Source organism: Phalangium opilio, unplaced genomic scaffold (assembly GCF_054372755.1).
Source record: "Phalangium opilio isolate 3A_F unplaced genomic scaffold, DU_Popi_V2 ptg000521l_1, whole genome shotgun sequence".
Taxonomy (NCBI): domain Eukaryota; kingdom Metazoa; phylum Arthropoda; class Arachnida; order Opiliones; family Phalangiidae; genus Phalangium; species Phalangium opilio.
In genome coordinates this window covers 535,232-557,902 of record NW_028324240.1, presented here as the reverse complement: position 1 = coordinate 557,902, position 22,671 = coordinate 535,232, and the positions used below count along the sequence as shown (strand labels likewise).

Below are 22,671 nucleotides of genomic sequence, written 5' to 3'. Positions count from 1 at the left end.
AGCTTGAAGAAGATGTCTATATATTTTTGACCACGTGTTAAATGAGCTTCAAGAGAAAGGAAAAGGAGATAGAAGCGGCCATAAGAGAGTTTTGTATAGGACCCTGCTTCGAAGATTATAGCCATTGTATTTTTTTAACTGATATGAGGAAGTATGGCCTTAAACAACGTGTTATCCACGTTGTCTCAAAGGCAAAGGAAATAACCGCCCCCCCCCGCCACCCCTCTCAATCATCGGCCAACTAGAGGATATTTCAGCAGAAGGAAACAGGTTGAATCAGGGATAGCGAGAAATCGCAAGCGATGTTACTTAATTACGGGGTCGATTCTCTTGTTTGGCAGCATTACGATATTGAATGTTGCTAGATTTAATTGGCGCTTCTGATTTTGCGAACTATTTTATTGATATATTGAAATTTAAATAGAAAACTTACATTTTGAAATATTTCTAAACGTTCTTCGTTTGTGAGGAATACTTAGCAATAGCAATAGATAGCGGGGAATTAGTTTCTTGTGGGTTTCTCGATAATTTCTAAATAACTATAGCTATACTTTCTATAGCTTCGAGGAAATTTCAAAATTTCTGGAATTTAACTCGCAATCGTAAAGTAATATAATTAGATTTTGAATAGTTTTGTAAAACTCTCAAACCATGAAATTATAATGAAGTTTCTACTTTTCATTTGAAAGTAGATTTTGATTGATAATTTATTTATGTACTTTTCGTTTATTTTGCAACAATTTCTTGCTAGTTTTTTCCCCACAATAGTTTTTTCCCCACAATTTCTTCCTAGTTTTTTTCCCCACAATTTCTTCCTAGTTTTTTTCCCTACAATTTCTTCCTAGTTTTTCCCCCACAAATTCTCCCTAGTTTTCCCCACAATTTCATTATTTTCTCGCTTACATTTTACACCAACATCTCCGTATATTTCAAGGGCAAATTTCCTGTTTCCTTAATTTACCATTTTTAAGTGATCACCCCTAACAACGCTAGTTAGGCTGGGTTCTCTTTAAAAAGGAGAGACTTTCTCGAGAAGGATAATTGAGACATCAGTCAAGTTACTGACGAATCTGTCACGCTTGGTGATTGTTGTATCACTAACCTCGTACCAGCTGTTATCTTTTCGAATAAAATTCAGATAGTGACCTTGGTTTAAAGATGAACCTTTATGAATGATCACGCCCCTAGTTTTGTAAACGCTTTGGTTTAAAACCACTTTCTGATTTTCGAATCCCGATATTTTGGTTAAAATCTTAATAGGGTGACCATTTACTACAGTATCTCTTGGAAGCCACAGAAATACGTACTTACTGGCAGAAATCAATACATCACGTTCATTAATTTCTCTGTGTTTACAAGTTCCGCATGCCATCATTGCTGGTCTCATCCTTTCGATTAATAGTTTCCAATCAATTTTAGCGAGGTTTGGCAAAGGAAGAGTGAAGATGCAGCTTTGGATAATGTTTCCAGAACTTTTTTCAAGGTGACAGTTCGGGCATTTGGTAACGTTTTGCGACTTTGTCCATAATAGTTCTTGAAGAGCGTCAGAGTCACAAGTTTCCATTTCTTCGCAAAGTTTTGGCAAGAGAACCCATAAGAATTCACTAGCATCTTGTTGTTGTTTGTGGGTAAAAGGCAGACCAACAGCCGTTCGCAAATTGAAACCATCGTCGCCAGAACTCGAATTTGAATTTTCAACATGCTCAATAGTGTTACGAAGGCAAGTCAAAATAGGCTTATCGCTGAATGATCCTTTATGCCCTTTAACCATGTTTCTTAATTCTGGAATCAGTAAGAGCAATTGCAAAACGCTATTTGCGTAGCACGTTACTCCATCTCCATTTTCAAATCCTTTCAAGGGAAAAATGTCTACACTTTGAAGACCTAGTCTAATCTTTTTATTTGGTCTTTCTTTTGCCGTTTTATCAGATCGCTCTCCTTCACCTTCTAAAATACTCTTCGACGTTGGCCTTTTTGTACCTCTCTTTGCTTCCGATCCCACTATTTCTATAAGTGGAAGATCAGGTCTGTGTTTTTGACGCAGCCTGTTATACTCCGCAATGGCTCGTCCATCTGCCATAATTTTACTCGGGTCTAACTGCAAGAGATGGAGACCGGCCAAGGAAGTCACTCGCGATAGAGCAACGTATGCCATGCCGGTTCCAAATAAACTTGATCCCAAATCCATAATTGCGCATTTTAAACTCATTCCCTGGCTTTTGTGTATAGTAATGGCGTATGCCAAGATTATGGGGAATTGCGTTCGTTTCACGTATACATTGGTCATTAGCAAGAACTTGACGCTCATTTTCTCGACTACAAAGTCGGGCTTATTGTTCTCGTCGTTTGATTCCCGATCTACTCTGATCCGGATACCAATGATGTTTCCACGGTCGTTCTTTTGGAATCCCGTTATAACGGCCATGGTGCCGTTAATAACACCTTCTTCGAAATTGATGTTTCTCCTAACCATTACTCGAGATCCAACGCATAGATACAGCTTGCTCTCAAGACCTCCGGTTTTAGACGGCTCATTGTCTAACATTTTGAGTCTCCTGACAATGTTTTTGGTAATTTTTTTGTCGTAATTAACGAGTTTGTCTTCGCATTCAACGCATTCAACTTTCTGTCGGCTTTCTTCGAGCATTTTTATGTTGAATGTATCGCACATGGCCAATTTCGGCATCAAACAGATGGGATGAAATCCTTCTTTAACCAGCTCAACGTAAAGATTCATAGCCACCTCAATTTTGTTCCCTCCCGGAACTAGTCTACTTTCTAAGGTTGAAACGTCATCTTTCGTAACAGTTCCAATTCTAATTCGGTTAAGTAGGTCGCCATAAACTCTGTCGCCGGCCTGTCGTACGTTTTGCGTTAGTTCATCGTATTGGAAATACTTCCAAAGATCAGTGCCACCAATGCTATTAAATCTTAGTCTCGCTTCCTGGGAAGTGACTTTTAAAAACGCGGGATTACCCTGTACAGGCGGCAATTGGAAGAAATCTCCAAAAACGAGAATGCAAACGACACCGCCGAAAGGCTTGTTCATTTCCCAAAATTCATTTAGCCTCAAATGAACGTAAGTTAGTAAGACCGAAGACACCATAGAGATCTCATCGACTATCAAGAGTTTCAAATTTCCCAGAGTTTGTTTCATAATGGAAATATTTTCGGAATTGAGGGAATGGTATTCCGCGGTACGCCCATGTTCTACTGGCAACATAAGTAACCTATGCAACGTTACGCCGTTGACATTTAGAGCAGCCAAGCCCGTGGGAGCGGCGATCGCGACGCTACCGGCATTTTTAAAGTGGCGTCTAACGGCGTTGGCGATAGTGGCAATAAGAAAGGACTTTCCAGTGCCACCCGGACCAGACACAAAATGGCAAAAATTTTCCTTTTGCCCTCCCTCTTGAGTGAAGTGATCCATGACTTTGTCGTACACCCTTTTTTGATCAGTGTTGAGTAGCGCAACTTGGTCTAGTGTCATGCCCTCGAAATCAATTTCCATAGCGGCTTCGACATCGTGCATCGCATTTTCCGTTTCAACGACGATTTCTTTCCCTTGAAGGGCATTTTCATCTTCTTTTCAACTTCTTTGGAAACCGAAAATTTCTCATGGTATTCTCTCATGGGTTTTAGCGTCGTTAATGCGCTTTTGAAAGCTTCAGCGTAGGTTGCAAATTCGCCCAATAACTCAGTTTCGTTTCGCCATGGTTTGAACAGAATAAGTAGAGAGTGGCAGTACTTTTCTGGTTCCTCTATTGGGTCGTGAACGTAATGTTCTATTATGTAGGGCTTAATCCTCTTTCTCATCAAACCGAGACTATTTTTCAACTCGATTACATTTTCAGATTTTTTCGCTGCCTCCGAGTACTTGACGTAGTCGTAAAATCGGCCGAACTCGCGCAAGCTTAAATCTTCCAAGCTATCGGGTCTGTTGGGATACTTATCGTCCACAAACCCTGTTTGGCAAATGTCTTCGCTTTCAGGATCAATTTCCCTCAAGCGCGCAAGATCCTTGTAACATTTCAAAGCTTTGGATCGGTTTTCCTTCACGTTAGTGTTAATAAATTTGGTGCTGTCAGACTTTTGAAACAATTTCTGACCCAACATCATGTCCAAGGCTTCGTAAATACCGACCGATTTATTTGTGAAAGATTTCAGTCCATAAGCGAACAGTCTTTTAGACAAGCTTTCGTGTGCCAACTCTGCGAAACACTGATCCATTTCAGCCCGATCTCCCTTTGTCACGTACGACGTGACGTATATCGCCACTTGTTCCGAGGAATCGGCGACAAACTGCAAATCCATATTGGCTTTCAATGCCAAAAGTAATGCCGGATTGTAGTCATTGATAAAAACTTCGCTCTCATTTCTGGGCAAATCATATAGGCGTTTCTGGCTTCGTTTCATTTTACGATGACGCGTAACTGATTCAGCAGAGTTCAATGTCGCAACGTTTGTAACGTTTCGAGGAAAACCGTAACGACACACTTTGAGCTCCTTATTTCCTCTCTTAACCTTTCGGTAGCAACTGCTGCAACATTTATGTGTTTGAAATTTTTTTACTAGCCGGTAAAGTTCTGGACTTTCAGCAGCTTTTGGGATTGAACACGTGACATACTTCTGCACGTATTCTAAAATAGCTATTGCCGAAGAGGAACCAATCACGGGAGCTTCCTCGGCCCACTACAAGCAATGGTAATGGGCTAAGCCGCGAGATTGGTACTCGACGCGCACAAAATGATGCGCTATCGGTCCAAGAACCGGATTCTCTTTACAAAGCACAAAGTTGCTTAGGAGAGACCTCACTTTGTTGTGAAAATGTAAACTAACGCTAAGAGGATCTAAATTTAATAGTTCAGCCACCGACATAGATTCGATCCCTGGCACGTCAGCATTCACTCGTCGTAGGTGGTCGTGAAGTTCAATGTCATCGTATTCGGCCGGATTAAAAGTTAAAAGCCAAGTAGGGGGGCCATACTCCCTAATCATGGCCAAAACACATTTGAGAACTTTATACCAATAATCCTTGGTTCCTCGAATGTGGGCCATGAAAGTCGCTAAATTGCTCTCGAGCTCCGAATCTCGAGAATCAACTTGATTCACGAAATCATTGACCGATACGTTCATGGGTTTTTTCACGCGTAGAACGTAATTCAAACTACTGTTAATGGATTTCATTTCGGCCTCTTGGTATAAATGGAACATAAACGCATAATCACGTCTAAACATTGGATTCGCGTTCAAAAGACGAGAAAGTCGGTATTCAGTTTCCGTCATTTTCCCAAACGGTCTTTCGTCGTGCTTGCCATAGCGAGCCATTGGGAACAAGTGCACGAATGACATGTATTCTAGATTTTTGTCCCAATTACTGATAGGCTCGGCTTCGACACGCTTCATTTGGTAAGAAGCCAACAAATCTTTTGACGGCTGAACATTCACCGGGTGAATTGTATAGTGATCGTACAGCTCATTCACTTCATCTTTTGAGAGTTTTCGCAACAGTGCCTCAGGTTGAGTTAAAATTTTATAACGGTCGTCTGGCGAAAGATTTGATTCGATCACACCATCATTGATAATATCGATATCGATTTGGTGCGATTCCGCTTGCGGATTTTTTGCAACTGTACTGAAGCCGTTTGTATTGACCTCTACGCGGTTGTTTAACAGCGCCAGAGGATCCGTTTTCGCCAATAATTCATCGGGAGTTAATGAATTTTCGTCTTCAATAGTTCCGTTAATCTCTTCGGTGCCATAAATGTAATCCTCATTGATAAGAGTAATATCAATGTCTTTGTACAATGGATTAATTTTTTTCAGTTTAGCGACGGCCTTTTTCAAAGTATCAAGGCGAACAATTTTTTGCCAAATCTTTTTGTCACTAGTGGGCAAACCATTAACCAAGACGTGCAATTCGTGATCTTTAGGCAGTGCTGTTGGTATCATATCCAAATTTTTTTGGACTGGAATTGGCAAATATATGATTCTACCTTTCAAAGCTTTCACTGCGCCAAACTGCATGTTGGAATTAGTTTTAGTACCTAACCGGACAACAGTGTGAAATGCCTTCACAAGCTGAATTAAGGCTTTTTCAAACATGTTCAAACTCGTGACCTCGGTCGGAGGAACATCAACCCCCAAGCCGTTGAGGAAACATCTAATTGGAACCTTTCCCTTTTGCAACTCTTTAGAACAATAAGGGCATAAAAGCATGTCCATTTCTCTAAAGTCTGGATTTTTCAACAGTAGACCAGCTCTTAAAATGAGAAAGGCGTGGCTGTCAAAAACTGAAGTGCATGCTAATTTTTCCACGGTCCTCAAATCAGAATTTTTCAATAATCTAGCGCAACAATCGCAAGATGTGTCGTGAAATTCATTCGTATCACGCTCAGCTCTAGCAAATTGTTTAGCGTAGAAAGCCAAGATTTCACCCTCATCGAGACAAGGCCTTATATCGTTCTCACCGCCTTTCGTCGCCTCGTTTTCGGCATTTGACATTTTTAATCCACGTGCCTCCACAACTTTACTAATAACTTTTTGAAGAGATTCGTAATCACCATGCTCAATCTCATCGGTCAATGTTGAAAAAGCGTTAAGCAACGCTCTAACGGAGTAGATTTTACTCAAAATAGTTCTAATCCCAGAGTAATGCGGAGCCAGTTCTCTGAAGGCCCTCAAGTAACTTTGGCATTCCTCGCTTTCAGAGCAATATAAGAAATGACCAAGATACGGCAAAACTTTAACTTCAAAATCTGAATCGTCCAATGGCAATTTGACAATGGATTTCTGGCAAAACTTGTTTTTGTAGGAGCAAACGTCAAAATCAGAGCCAAAAAGTTCATTTAGGTCGCTATCACTGGCCTTTGCCGCCTGGTTAATGAAAGCTACGACTTTAAAAATTGCCCGCTCTCTAACGTTGCAAATGTCGCTGCATTCCCAATACGAAGCTTTTTCTTTGGTTTCAATAAACCCAGATTCGTTAATTACGATATTCGCTTTGGGATTTTTTTCCTCTGACACGTTTTCTACTGCATTGAATAGATTCGTGACAACCCCTAAATCATTAACTTGCAAGCAGCGTTCAATGCCTTTGTTCAGTCTTTTCTGGTCAATAAAATTACCACTTTCATCAACCCATAATTCATTAACCTTTTCGCCGATACGAGAGCTTTCTCTTAACACTTTTATTAATAGACCATTTTCGTCGAACTGCAAAATTTTTTCAAAACGCGTTTCGTGGTCCTCGTTTTTCAAAATTCTGCCATCATTCCCCAAAGTAAAATATGTTGTCTGGTGATAAAAAGCTTCTTCCAGACTACTGTGAAGCCTTTTTCCTCCAATGACTTTGATAAAATTGTCACTATCCACCAATCCAATTTCTTGCACTTTCTTCGCGAAACTTTTGAAATCTTCAATAAGTAACGAGCGCCTTGCATGGTAGGCCGAATATATTCGCCTTTTTAAATAGAATGTTTTTCCAGATAGCAACTGGCATAGGAGTTTGTGGGATGCAAATTTGGAACTTTGCTTTTTACGTGAATTAGCAAAAGTTCTTTTCGTCATTAAACGGTCCGTAAGTCGCGTCACCAAAAACCGCTTGAAACTTACGGCAATCATTTTTTTATTTTTTGTTTTAAAAATTCCTTTGTTAAAGGAGACTTTTTTAACATAATTCTTAGTCGGGTTCGCACCAACTTTTATTTGTCGAGAAGCGCCACCTATTTTAGGGGCCTGCAAAACCTTTTGAGTTTTTATTGAACTTGTCAATAAAGACTTGCGATTGAGTCCATCACTCGATTTTTTCTTCTGAAAGAGCTGTTTTTTTTATATAGTACCTTTTGCACTTTGATTTGTTTTTGTTCGCTAAAGTCTTAGTTTTAGCTATCAACCCTCTTTGACTTTGTTGTCTCAAACGTCTCTTGTCCCTTCTAGCTTTTTCTCGAGAAACCATTTTGAGTTTTTAAATTTAGCACACAAAGATGTGTTTCGTTGCCACAAAAAGGTCGCTTTCCAAGTCACTATAGTTATTTTTTTGCAAAGCCACAGGTCTTTTAGCAAGCCAGAGAAGGTCTATTACCAAGTCACTGAAGGTTTTCTCAGTGTGCCACAATAGGTCTATTACCAAGTCACTGAAGGTTTTCTCAGTGTGCCACAATAGGTCTATTACCAAGTCACTGAAGGTTTTCTCAGTGTGCCACAATAGGTCTATTACCAAGTCACTGAAGGTTTTCTCAGTGTGCCACAATAGGTCTATTACCAAGTCACTGAAGGTTTTCTCAGTGTGCCACAATAGGTCTATTACCAAGTCACTGAAGGTTTTCTCAGTTTGCCACAATAGGTCTATTACCAAGTCACTGAAGGTTTTCTCAGTGTGCCACAATAGGTCTATTACCAAGTCACTGAAGGTTTTCTCAGTGTGCCACAATAGGTCTATTACCAAGTCACTGAAGGTTTTCTCAGTGTGCCACAATAGGTCTATTACCAAGTCACTGAAGGTTTTCTCAGTGTGCCACAATAGGTCTATTACCAAGTCACTGAAGGTTTTCTCAGTGTGCCACAATAGGTCTATTACCAAGTCACTGAAGGTTTTTTCAGTGTGCCACAATAGGTCTATTACCAAGTCACTGAAGGTTTTCTCAGTGTGCCACAATAGGTCTATTACCAAGTCACTGAAGGTTTTCTCAGTGTGCCACAATAGGTCTATTACCAAGTCACTGAAGGTTTTCTCAGTGTGCCACAATAGGTCTATTACCAAGTCACTGAAGGTTTTCTCAGTGTGCCACAATAGGTCTATTACCAAGTCACTGAAGGTTTTCTCAGTGTGCCACAATAGGTCTATTACCAAGTCACTGAAGGTTTTTTCAGTGTGCCACAATAGGTCTATTACCAAGTCACTGAAGGTTTTCTCAGTGTGCCACAATAGGTCTATTACCAAGTCACTGAAGGTTTTTTCAGTGTGCCACAATAGGTCTATTACCAAGTCACTGAAGGTTTTCTCAGTGTGCCACAATAGGTCTATTACCAAGTCACTGAAGGTTTTCTCAGTGTGCCACAATAAGTCTATTACCAAGTCACTGAAGGTTTTCTCAGTGTGCCACAATAGGTCTATTACCAAGTCACTGAAGGTTTTCTCAGTGTGCCACAATAGGTCTATTACCAAGTCACTGAAGGTTTTCTCAGTGTGCCACAATAGGTCTATTACCAAGTCACTGAAGGTTTTCTCAGTTTGCCACAATAGGTCTATTACCAAGTCACTGAAGGTTTTCTCAGTGTGCCACAATAGGTCTATTACCAAGTCACTGAAGGTTTTCTCAGTGTGCCACAATAGGTCTATTACCAAGTCACTGAAGGTTTTCTCAGTGTGCCACAATAGGTCTATTTTATTCAGTGTTACAGAAGCCGTAAAGAAGAAAAATAGGATACAACACAAACAAAGGAAACATAAAAGAATACAGCACAAACAACGAATAAAAATCAACAGAAATCTTACTTTAATAAATCCTCAAAGCAGCAAAGTTAAGCTTAGAACGCTTTTAAAAAAGCGTAAACCCTAAGCAACCCTTGCAGCAAAACTAATTAAACGGCTTGGAGAAAAGTAGGCCTATAACCTAGAATTCGTGAAATAAATTCAAAAATACAAGAAATTATCTGTCCTCGAGCCAAAAATGAACACGAGACAAGTGTCAACGTGTTATATTTTCCAGCTAGCTTATGATCAGTTCAGTTCAGTTTAGTTTGAAATGTTATCGAAGAAATTTGCAAATGTTAGAGAGAGGCTGAGTTTGATTGTCGTTTCCGTGGGATATTTTGCGTGGAGTAGATTTATTGTCGTGTAAACGAAAATTCTTATTAAAATACACCAATTCTCTCTTTGGATCACTTAATACTTCTCCATGGTAATAGATTGCTAGTACTCCACGGATAACGCAAAAGATTGTAAGGCCAACCCCTTCTTCCACGGTAAGACCTACAAACAGCGCCCCACTCAGATGCGGAGAATAACCCTCCATTGAAATTTGTGTTTTTTTAACCATCATCCATGGTTTTAGTCAAGCCTTGGTCGATCTTTCTTGTTTCTATGACTTCAAAGTTAAATTTTAATTTTATTTATTATGTGAGAGCTTTTCTTTTAATTTTACCAAATTTCCGGGTCCCGCGAACGTAATTTATACAATTTTAATGTTGCCGTATCGCAATGCACACTTTGGTAACATCCTTGAACGTTCAATTAAATGCTACGTTTCGAAATTAGTAAACTTATAGCCAACTTAGGCCAATTAATTAATTATAGTTGGATTTCAGTAATAATCTAGTGAGTTGAACTACGTCTTTATTCAAGGCCAATATAATATGACTCTTGCTTTGATTTGAAATGACTTAAAACAACAACTTGCACATTGCTACCCATTCCCATATCAACGATCCACGTCTGTCTAAAGGTATGAATTAAAAAGTGGCTAACAAAAATGCAAAACGCCATTGGATTTTCTAGAAAGATGGAGTTTGAGAAATATTGTTGAAATTATTAACAGCCAAATTCACAACTAGGCCTATGACCAGGATATAAATTTGAGTTTTGATTCAAACATTAAACGTGCGTCTAAATAGTATGGAAGAAAACTCGCGAGGAATGTTCAATCTGAAGAAGTGGTAAAATTCAGGTAGAGTTGAGCTTTACATTTGGTGACATATTTCCTGTTTCAATACTTCCTTCGTTGCAGGGTGGCATGACTGTATGTAAAAGGGAGTTTAGTATTTACTGAAACCGACAAGTATCACGTTGCAATTGTTATTCAAACTATATTAAATCAAAGAGGGTAAAAAGAACGGGAGCGGAACTAGCAGCTTTGGGAAAGCATTTTAGGACCACATAGGAAGTTCAGAGAGAATATTTTAAAGCCAGAAGACTTCAGTCAAGCCTTCTACTACTCGTTTTTTACCTTCTTTGATTAAATCAGAAGATAAAATTACTGTTTCTTCCTTCAAATAGATAAACATATTTCTTAAACTACACCGTTTCCTAAAGTCGTCACTTGAAATAGCACAAACTTGTTATATACTAATACTTTTAAAATTAATATGTGGTTGTGATTATTTCCTGTAGTCAAGTTGCTATTTTAGAAAAAAAAATAAAGAAATATTGTAACTATATTGTTCTTATATTTTTCCTTTAAAAGCATGGAAAAGTCTATTAATGAAGAAATAGGTTTGCTTTTTTTTTAATCTCTTATGATAAAAACTGTGCGGGTAAACTTCAGGTAATAGAAAATTTTACCCGCGGGTATAGGGTCCAATTTTCAATTACCCGTTGGGTCCTAGGGTCCGTCAAAATCCCCAAAATTAGCTTGCGCGTGTCCAATTCAGACAAGTCTTTGTTCTTCCTTACAGTCCAATTAAAACCTAGATTTCAAAGCTGAGCCATTTTCCCTTAACAATATTAATTAATAACATGTTACTACTTAAATTGTTAAATTATGAAAGACAGAAATATTGAAACATGCGCGTCATAAACTGGACCCATAGGGATTTTGTCAGACTCATAAAAAAATATGTTTCAGATATCGAGTCGGGTACCCGCGATACCTGCACACCCCTGATTATTCAATTATAAGAAATTTGAAAATTTTAACCAATAAGCCTCGAAATAATTAAAATAATTGTGGAAAATGTGATCTCAATAATTTTCACTTTTATTTGAAATAACGTACACAGAATGAAATCACAAAAATGGATTTAATTAAGAAAAAATAAGCGAAGCTATTTTTCAAAACTGCCATTGATGTTATTTAAATTTGTGAAAATTAGGCAAACATTTATTTTGATGCAATTCTATAGTCATTGATTTTTAATGACAAAATGTTCAGTAAAAATTACTCTTGCATTTAGTTCCTTTCACAATTTCTAGACTTCATCTTCCGTCGCATGTTGTTTGCAATTGTTGCAATTAAGCTTGGAAGGAATTTAAAAGGTATTCTTTACAAATATCTCTGGCATCTGTTTAAAATATTAAAAAGTGTTTTCCATTTCTTCTTTCGAACTATTCTTCATACTACATTCTTCATTTGTGGTTAGTTTTGATACTGTTTCTAATCAATCATTTCGGAATGTTTTCTCTTCTAGTAGCAATACCCGAATAACTTCTTTCGATTGAAACCAAGCATTGTTTATGTTAAGTGTCTGAGTACCTTTTGAAGCCATTGTAATGACTGTTTGCGTAGCTTTACATTCGGTGCCAATTTTCGCTGTTTCAATACTAATTCTATCCATGCAGGGTGTCATGACTTTATCTACAAGCGCTGGGTTACCTTCAGTTGGTTTTGATTTAATTGCTGTTTCTCTTTCATTATCATCAGAAGCTTGAACATGTACTAGATTTATATCGTCATGTACTGTTAGTTGAATTTTAGAATTTGAGCTCTCTTCAAGCTCGTTATGTAAAATTGTTCCAAGAATTGGTACTGAATGTGGTTTAAGTAACATCCTTTTTCTCCCTTTAGTAACAATAACATCGTCGTCACTAAAATGTTTTGAACAAATAACGGAAACTTTGTTCGGTTTCCACTTTTTACCACGATTTGTAGCCAGAATCCACTTTTCAGTAAGATCACCATTACCTTTATGTTGGGAAATACTTAGCCAAATACCCCAGTCGCCCAAAAAGGCACTTTTTGTTAAGGTTTACAATACCTTTCGGGAATAAATGTAAACTGTAAGAACCATCTTGGGCTAGATTGTCACTACAACTTGAACATCGTTTATTGTATGGCATTGTAAATAGATTCTGAACACTTGCTTATTACTTTAAACAGGTAGTTTAGTAAAGAAATTACCCATAATGACTAAACTTATATTAAGATCAAGAAAAAGGTTACAAACAGAACATTAATGCCGAAATTATACTGTTTGCCGTCCCTTCTAAGAGAGAGCCTCAACATGTTTTTCCTAGAGATGTCGCTTGAAACAGTACAAACTTGCTATACCGCGACTTTTAAAATTATTATGTGATTGTTTCCTGCAATTTAAGTCGTTATCCTAGAAAAAAAAAGAAATATTGCAAATATAACTGTTATTATTTGAATTTTCTTATTTTATCTTTAAAACCACGGAAAAGGTCTATAGATGTAGAAACTAAGTTTACCGTATTTCCCGGTTTAATTAGCAACGTTCAGCTAGGTGTACCATAAAAGCGCATTGGGTTACGGTTCCGTATAAAATTACAATTCGGCATTAAACCGAGAACTTGGTTGTGATTGCTGAACGCACTTACTCTTTTAAAACATTGCGTCCAGAAGAAGTAGGCGAATTTAGCTTTATACTTATTGTCATGGAATATGATTTTAAATGGAAAATTTATTAACAAATAGAATTTATTTTGCCTTTAAGTACATTATTAGTAGCCTTTAAAGCACCAACAGCTTATATTTTCACTTTGAAATCTTTTTAACGTCTTTTTTCAAAATATATCCCTTAAGCCTCGGTTCATGAACGCTGCTTTCTTTCATGGCTGCAGCTAAGGCTTAGGGGAAGTAGAAAGAAGGCAGAATATTAAAATTACGATACAGGCCCGTAATTAAGATAAACAAGGTTACAAGACTGTTAAAATTAATAAGACTTAAGATTATTCCAGTGCAACCTTTTTCTTCCCTGTTTTTCAATCCCGTTAATATTTTTTACTATTAAAATCAGCTTCCATGAATGTGAAAATAGTCCGTGAGTGAAAGAAAGATTAGTACCATAAAAATAAATGTCTTTATTTCAAATTGTAGTTACGAAAATGGATAAACTATTTTATTTTTCGGAAAACTGCCATGTTACGGTGCACCATGTGCACCTTAACAGTAATGGAAGCGAGGAAGGTGGAGGAGGAGGCCGTATTGCGACGGGGGAAATGGGGCCGCCTCCAAGTCGTGGAGAACGCGGAGGTCCTGGAGGCCGTGGAGGCCGCGGGGGCCGTGGAGGACGCGGGGGCCGTGGAGGCCACATAGGACGTGGGGGCCGTGGAGGCCACGTAGGACGTGGGGGCCGTGGAGGCCACGTAGGACGTGGGGGCCGTGGAGGCCACGTAGGACGCGGGGGCCGTGGAGGTCACGTAGGCCGTGGAGGCCGCATAGGCCATGTTGGCCATAGCGGTCGCAACGCCAGAGGCCGGCGTTGCAATAATTGTGATCGCTATGGCCACTTGGCACGCGACTGTTGGAGCCGCGTTCGTGGTATAAAATTCGTTTGATACTTAAATGTCAAAATGTACAAAGTATTATTCAATTCTGTTGAAAGGGGTCCAAAATGGCCAACAAAATCCGTTGGCGGAGATTCCGCGTGGGGAGGCGCCTACCCCTCCTCAGGGCGCTGGAGTGCAGCCCCCCAGCCTCTAGGCGCTGGGGAGGAGCCGGCCCAGCCTGAAGGCGTTGGGGAGCAGCCGGTTGAGGAGGATATCTCCTTGGACGAGCCGGCGGAGGAGGAGGGCTCCGGGGACGACATGTCCCTGGATGAACTAGAGGCCAAGTTAAATTCGTAAGCTTTATGTCCCTTATCACAACTAAAACAATTACAGAATTGGACCTTCATCATTATAATTTAAGTCACAATTTTAAACGATTTCCTTACAGGATTGGCATTAACAATAAAATTTAATTGGTTTGTAAATATTTTTTTTTCTCAAGTGTTATTATTTTAAATGAAAATTTTTATTTTAAACTATAGTTTTTTTAATATTATGAATTATTTTAAACTTTATTTTTTCCTAATTACAATTGTTTAAAATTATAATTTTTTTTTATTAGAAAAATGTCCTTTAATTTTTACAAAATTTTTTCTTCAATATTTTTTTAAAAATAAAACAGTTATTTAAAAAAAAGACGATGTTTTTTCTCGCATAATCCCTGTGTATTTTATATGGTAATGTTGAAAGAACTGCGCTAATGTAAACAGCTCCAGTGTTCAAAACACAATGAACTTTCTGTCAGTTCTCCCTCAGGAAGATTTCCGTTGTTGAAATTTTGATATGGTACTTAGCTCCTACACTGAAGACCCTGTATATCAAATGGGACTGGAAGTACCTGAAAGTTGAGTTTTCAAAGATTGCCAGATTGAGCAGGTCATGGGATTTAAAGTGAAGAAGGTCGCTTTAACGTTCAACAAGTGACACCGCAGTATGTTTGGATTTACCAACGGCTTGGGTAGTTTTAATCTTAATTAAACAGTTTATTTAAAAGTTATTTGAGCTTTGAATCCAAAAAATGAATATTTTTGGTTTGATTTCACGTTAATTATATTTAATTGATTTTAAATTAACGTAGGATTGTGTTTCGGCAGTGTACATTTAGGTTAAAAATGACTTTCAATATATACTTAACCTTAATTGCAATTTTTAGCGGGTTTTGAATCTTATTTTACCTTAAACTTTCGAATTTCGCGCCTATTAATGTACTTTAAAGATAATTTAAATAAACTAAGTATAAGATAGAAAACATGGGGCTATACTAACAGCTTGTGCAGTTTTAATCTTAATTAAGTATTTTATTTCAAAGTTACTCGAGTTCTCATCCATAATGTAGATTTCATGTTTAAATTCCCGTTAATTATACTTAATTAAGTTTAAATTAATCAAGGATTGAGGTTTGGCAGTGTTGATTTAGCTTATAAAATGAGTTTCAAAGCACCTTAATTGTAAATTTTAGAAGAGTTTTTCATTCTTGCCAACACAATGTGTTCAATTTTTATCATACCACGTACTAAATTTGCGGTAACATATAGATCATCTATAACATATGTTAATGAATGATGTGATTCTATAGTTTAGCAACTTTGGCTTCAATAACAGTAATTAAATTAAATACCTAAACAATTCATAGCAATTTAAACAAATAAACAAACGGCAATGTGAACTGTGGAGATAGCGAACAACGTAACCCTCCGTTGCTGACGTGGTTACATTGGAAAAATCTGCGCTGATGTAAACATGGAAATTATTTGACTAATTAAATTACATAACGACACTGTACTCCAGGATTAATCAGCACCACTGTTACTTATATTTATGAATTAGCAAAATCCACTGTTGGTAAAAGTAAATACAGCATAAAAAACCTAGGGTTAACCCGGTTAGGCTATGTTTGTAGCATAAAATTGAGCAGACTATACACAGGATTCCAAAACAAATGAGAGGCTTCAGAGCTGGAAATCAGCCTTTTTAATAATCTTTAAAGAGGAAAGACACTATATGAGACTATAATTACACAGAGTAACTAAAATAGGGTAATGGCAGCCCTCTGCCTTCGACTGTATTAAGCTCTATGGGGAAATAACATGAATTGACATTAGTCTATACAACTTAAGCCTTGGCCGTAAAGAACGTCGAAAAACTTACTTCAAAAGGTATAAAAACCTCTATTAACTGTAATTATTTATCTGAATTAATTTTTTAGACGAAAATTCGACCTGATATCAAAGTATTTGTTATTAAGGGTGTTATAGATAAATAGCAAATCCAATCAAAGGTGTTCAAGCTCGGACAAAATACCAAAGTAACTAATTCTAGTTGCCTTACTGTCGTCTGCTATGAAATTAGGAATTTTCAACATAAAAGCAAACGTTTGAAATATATCAACGTAACTTGTTAGCACCCACAAACCTAGTTGTCAACGAGAACGAAATGAAGAAAATAGGTTTAAGCGCGCTATAAGGTTAGGCTGACATCTGACCCAAAAGTAATTTTTTGACGTACTATCTTAATTAGTTAAATTACAAAAATTAGAATTCATTAATTAAAAATCGAAACAGGTAAGTTTCCGATTTAATAAATGCTTGTTAATTTAGAAGTATCCCGAAAACTAACTTCGCTATAGTTTTTCCGTATGGCCGGCTTCAATTGCCTTAAAAAACCGAAAATTTTTTAATGCTTTTTCTATGGGACGCTAACCCTAAAAGGTGTGACTTTTTCTTTAACATTACGGAAGGGTGTCATGTCATATCTACAAGGGCCTACCGGCCCTGTAGAATGAGGGCTTTAATTTTCTTCAAATAATCCCAACTAGATTGGTTAAAGGAAATGCCCCCGCTTGTAGCGTACAAAATGTTGTATTTTTCTCGACATCCTCTCGTGTATTTTCTTATGTCAAATATATGACCTTTCCGGTTTACGAAGCATTCTAGCTTTAAATTGGTAGTAGTTGGATGTAGCCAGACGGAAAACCTCGGCGAATTTCCTTTGAAGAAAGCGTCGATTTCGTTGGAAAACTCCCAAATATTAGACCAAACGTGTTTCTTTAATGATATTTGTACACGAGTGTCGGTACGTCTAAAATATACATTTGGGGTCGTGACATTACCAACCCAAACTTCTACTTTCTCCGAAATATTGTGAACTTGGTTCATTTTAAAGCGGTTAAGAAATGACGATTTCGACGTTGAGTTCCTACCTAATATAGTTTTTCCTCAAAGTTCAGGTGATCTCCAAAAAAAGAGTAATACGAATGACGTCATATCTAATTCAACCAATCAATGCGCCTATATTATAACTGTTCGACGAATGACGTCTATTATAACAGTTCGACGAATGACGTCATATTTGCCTTAAGTTTTACTCTAATGATACAAACGTTTTTATTGTTACATTGGGACTATTTGTTACAAACTTCTATTGTTAAAGTTAGATTATTTTTTTTGTTGACGGTCGACGGCATAAGCATTTTCTAATGGCATAGAATTAAGGCGATATTTACAAAGTCACGTCCTGTTCTTATGGAATATTTACAAGTCAGCTATACAAAATATAAATGGAAAGACCTTTGTTTGTATTAAGAAGTGCTAAGCTCATTGGCTGACTTAACCATCTGGCTAGAAGGTTTAAAAAACTAACCAATTACAAATTATGTACTAGAACGTTTATAGCACGTGATTTTACTGTTACAAGCACTTCTTGGAATCGGAGGTTTCTTAGAAATCAGCTAAAGACGGTCATTTAGAGGTCTTACAAGTTATCTGAAATTTCAATAGAAAAATGGTCAAAATGTTTTAAAAAAGGCTTTTTGTTTTCAACTTGGTTTAAAGTTATTGATGAAAAAGATTTTAAGTACGAGTGCAAAATATAATTTGTGTGGATATAGTGGTTTCAAGCGTGTAATTTTCGAGTAAAAAACCACGTTTGTTTTTGTGATCATCAATTTAAATAAGGAATACATATATTCACATTGAAAGGTAACATTTTTTGCTATATTTAAATTAGTTTTGGGGTGCCTAGTTTTTGAAATGTGCACTTTAATAAATTTCAAGAAAAATATTCTAAAAATGAACTATCGTTATGAGTTATAAACGTGCCAGGGTGTTAGCCACTAAAATAAAATCAATATACATGACAAAAATGGGTAATGAACGAAAAATAAACGAACTCCTCCTTCTCTTCATTTAAATTAGCAATGCGTATAGAGCTTCATCTATTTAGTTGTCTTAAACGGCAGAAAATCCAACCCTTTTCATATGAAACAAAAGTCATACCATCCTGTTAACTGGAAATGGTAGCTGTAAAACCCTTTCGCTAGGAATGCGAGATGTAAAACCCTTTTCTCTAGAAATGAAAACAATGTATCTGACTGAGAATTCTAGTTTATTATACTACAATTTACAATAAATAAAAAAAATTAATGTAAAAAAGATACACGAGCCACTTTAGTATGAGTTACCTCTTCTTGGTCTCTAAATGTAAATGATCTACGATTGCTAATAGTATGCCAGCCGGTATTATGCGAACAAAATTCCTCACTATACATATTAAATAAAGGTTTTTTATGCAATTACTACAGAAACTTTTCTGGACGTCCCAAATTACTTCTACCATCATGTCGTCTCGATGCACTACTGTATGAGTTTTTACCGCTAGATATTTCGTATTTGGTTCGTCCATATCGCTAAAAAAGACAAAACAGTCTCTGCAAACTCTACGTTGGCATTTCCTTTCATCTTTTCTCCATGTTTTTAAAAAAAGTCATATTCTATGTGGTGGTACCCATCCAATAAAAAGAAAGGGGTGGTAACTCTATTCCTTTGCGTAGCTTGAAATTGAGCAAAAGTCAAGCGATTATCCACTTCGAATTCAATTTCTGATTCTGTGATCCAAAGCCAATTTGGTATTTCTTCGGGATATAGATCCTCTTCGCCCAGGTTCCCTCGTTCACCAATAGCTGCTTTCCAAAATACCTGTTCAGATACTCCCCAAAGTTGGCGTGGAATTGTTTTCTTAATATCATTAAAGGTTTGCTCCGTATTAGCTAAAACGAATTCCATTGTTACTACCATGGCTCTAATGGCCATGGATCTCAAAGACATGGGTGACCGAGATTCCATATTGATTTTAAATATATGATGAGATGCTTTAAAGTTAATAACTGAATGTTGTATGTGCCCTTAACTTTTAAATTTCCTCTTAAATACCTACTGTTAATTAGATAAAAATATTCGCAAAAAGTAACATTAGGTCGATTGAAAGGTTACTTACCGATAACTGGAATCGAACCAGGATCTTTCGAATTCCATATTTAGCAGCCAATACGCTACCAATCGACCTAATGTTACCTGTGATCTTTGAGTGTGAAACTATAAGTCTATTTTTCCAATAACTACTATTTATACAATGTATGACGGAGGTGATATTAGATTTTTTGGCAAAGGTAGTTTAAGTATAGTAAAGCACATATAAGGCTCATTAGACTTCAAAGTTAATTGTTGCGTTGAGTCATAATTCCAAGAAAAATCCTTCTATGCCAGAACTTCGAATTAACTAAAACGTCATGGTTTCTAAGGCTTGAGTTCCAAGAAATTTTAATTTTATTTAAAGGTATGGTTGTTAAGTTTTATTTCTCTATTCGTTTAAGTATGTCGCGCCAATTTTCCCCTGCTTTAACGTGCAAAAGCGGTAGGCATGATAAACTACATAAATTACCTTTTACACTCCCTTTAAGAAGTCTGAACAATATAAATACCGCACCCACCGCCCCGCAAACTACAAAATATCCTCATTGCTTTCGCTTAATCTCCCTGCTAAAATCTGGGAGCACGGCAGTGCTCCCAGCCAAGTCGAGCACTGACATCCTTTTCTCGAAGCAACTCGTGGCTCTTTTAAGCCCACTGTAACTTCGCGATGGGTATAGGTAAAAGTCTGACATTTTGCTTGCCGCGAGGACTGTCAATTCTAGCTATAGTTTCCAAATTTCAAGTTCCTACCCTATATACTTTTAGAAATATCACAGGTGAAATTTACCTTATTTTGTCACTCACTCACTCACTCACCGATCATCAAAATTCTAAGGTACTTCTAGGGTAGATAGAAACTTAAAATTCAGGATTTAGTTTTCATTTATTTTATAAAGCACAGAAAAATTAAAACATCCCGAAATTTTTATAAAATTGTTCTTTAGTTCTTTATTTTAAAACTAGATGGCGCTGCCGTCTTTTTAACAGTAATGGTGTGTGTTCTTGATGAAAGGACGTAATGGGCCAAAGTTAACCGAAAGTTAAATATATATTAAAGCTAATTGAAAAGAAATGTGTCGTAACTGATGCTACATTCTTATATTAGGATATCGCGTACAATCTTTATTGCATATTCTCTGCGGGTCGAAAGGGGTAATTCAGCGTAAATATGGAGAAACGTTAGCGATTATATTGGTAAACGAACTACCACGAGAGGGTCTTCTTTTAATATAACTACCGAAGTATAACGAGAGGGTCTACAAAAAGAAGTGAGATCCTATGAAAAACATTAACATGTACAAAAATGGGCCAAGCCTCGCTTCGTGCCCTTTCCGCCGTAAAACGTTCTGAGATCCCATGTAGAGCCAAGTCTGCCTTTTGTTCTCATTCAATCGCCAATTGAACAATTATGTTATAAATTAAGTCCTTTTCCTAATTAATAACCAATATTCTTTCACTCTATCATTATTATACATCTTTGTTCGTATCAAAAATATCGTGACTTGGCAAGCGCAGGTAATTACCTTATAAACGTGTACATAAGGTTATGTATATCTCACCTAATAAACATGTAAATAGGGTTATGCATAACTCACCATATAATTTGTACATAGGGTTGAGCATGACTCATCTTATAAACTTGTACATATCCCCTATACCATAAACGATTTAGTGAACATCCCTTCGATTATTTTAAAATCGACAACGATTTAGTGACTTCCTTTTAATATTACTTACCTGCGATTGCCAAGTCACGATATTTTTGATACGAACAAAGATGTATAATAATGATAGAGTGAAAGAATATTGGTTATTAATTAGGAAAAGGACTTAATTTATAACATAATTGTTCAATTGGCGATTGAATGAGAACAAAAGGCAGACTTGGCTCTACATGGAATCTCAGAACGTTTTACGGCGGAAAGGGCACGAAGCGAGGCTTGGCCCATTTTTGTACATGTTAATGTTTTTCATAGGATTAATAATTTCTTCAAAATTGTAAGTAATATATATAAATATATATTTTTGGTACTTTTTCTTACTACCCCATAGTTTTATGTTATCTAGGCTCAAAGCAGCAACCCTTGGGAGACTCTTCAACTACAGTTTAGTCAATCCGAACAAATAGGAGTTAAACTATGCAAGTTTAATAATAAATTATACGTAGACATAAGAAAGTACGCTCTACCCAGAATACCACTTAAATCGGGGGTATGCATACCCATTGAAATAGTAGACGACTTAGTTAAGGTTTTGAAATTAGCATCTCTGAATAAGTTACCGCAAAGTTCCTGTTTGCCTGGGATGTTGGAAATCGAGAAAATAAAAGAAAAGGGTTGTCTAATAACGAAATATAGGGGCCAAGCGCGCGAGAAGCAACTGGATTTGAAGGCCGTCGATATACCGGAAGTAGTGGAACTAATATCGAGCATTTTGAAGGTTACGTTGAAGTAGTAAAATGTCTGATGATGAACCACTAGACCTTTCTATTTTTAGAGCAGAAAACTTTTATGAATTAGTTAAAGTAAATGTAGCCAGATCTAGGAAATTTAACTGTTCATCCTACGAATACAAAATTATCTTTAAAAACCTTGATAAAATATGTGTGACGGAACTATATGAAAAATTGAAACTCATATTTCAATCAATCATTGAGACTATTATCAACGCGGGTAGAGACTACAACAGAGTCAGGTTTTGTGTTAGAAGTGACCAGCTGGAAAATGCCATAAATTTAAGATTTATGGCGTTGAACGAACTGACAGTTGATAGGCTTTTTGGTGCTATAAGTCAAGTTAGTCAATCAAATCGTAATTTCATTTTAGACGGTCATATTAGAATTGATGCAATTTTTCTAAAAACTGATATTCCAATATCGGGTAGAAAATCAGTCAGAAATAGATCGATGTTATCACTAGAACATTACATGAAAAACGGGAGAACTTTTTTACCAATTTTAAACGATGACGATCTTTGCGTAGCTCGAAGCATAGTGTGCGGAAAAATGGTTGCGGACTTAACCTATTTAAAACAACAAAAACAAGATAGATCTGGTTTCGACTATAACCGATACCGTAGAATACAGGCACCTAACAGACCGCTACAGAAGGAAGAGGCCCTAAAACTTCACCATGAAGCTAACTTACCGGTAGGACCCGTTAGTATAGAACAGATTTCGGCTTTTCAAAAAATCTTAGAACC

The 22,671-nt window shown here is 37.0% G+C and overlaps 3 protein-coding genes across 3 annotated transcripts; 1 reads left to right on the top strand and 2 right to left on the bottom strand.

The window, feature by feature from the left end:
* Window positions 1-309: 309 nt before the first annotated feature.
* On the bottom strand, window positions 310-3,532 carry LOC149589662 (ATP-dependent DNA helicase PIF1-like). Its single transcript, XM_089861831.1, has 4 exons — window positions 2,984-3,532; window positions 2,670-2,857; window positions 2,279-2,555; window positions 310-393 (listed from the first exon to the last, which is right to left on the bottom strand). Exons 1-4 carry the CDS (start codon window positions 3,530-3,532, stop codon window positions 310-312), a joined length of 1,098 nt encoding a protein of 365 aa, XP_089717957.1.
* An 8,130-nt stretch (window positions 3,533-11,662) lies between these two features.
* On the bottom strand, window positions 11,663-12,746 carry LOC149589661 (uncharacterized). Its single transcript, XM_089861815.1, has 3 exons — window positions 12,694-12,746; window positions 12,576-12,620; window positions 11,663-12,497 (listed from the first exon to the last, which is right to left on the bottom strand). Exon 3 carries the CDS (start codon window positions 12,484-12,486, stop codon window positions 12,097-12,099), a length of 390 nt encoding a protein of 129 aa, XP_089717941.1. The 5' UTR covers window positions 12,487-12,497; window positions 12,576-12,620; window positions 12,694-12,746; the 3' UTR covers window positions 11,663-12,096.
* An 803-nt stretch (window positions 12,747-13,549) lies between these two features.
* On the top strand, window positions 13,550-14,521 carry LOC149589660 (uncharacterized). The gene is made up of 3 exons (XM_089861830.1): window positions 13,550-14,216; window positions 14,281-14,357; window positions 14,423-14,521. Exons 1-3 carry the CDS (start codon window positions 13,751-13,753, stop codon window positions 14,519-14,521), a joined length of 642 nt encoding a protein of 213 aa, XP_089717956.1. The 5' UTR covers window positions 13,550-13,750.
* The last annotated feature ends 8,150 nt before the right edge of the window (window positions 14,522-22,671 follow it).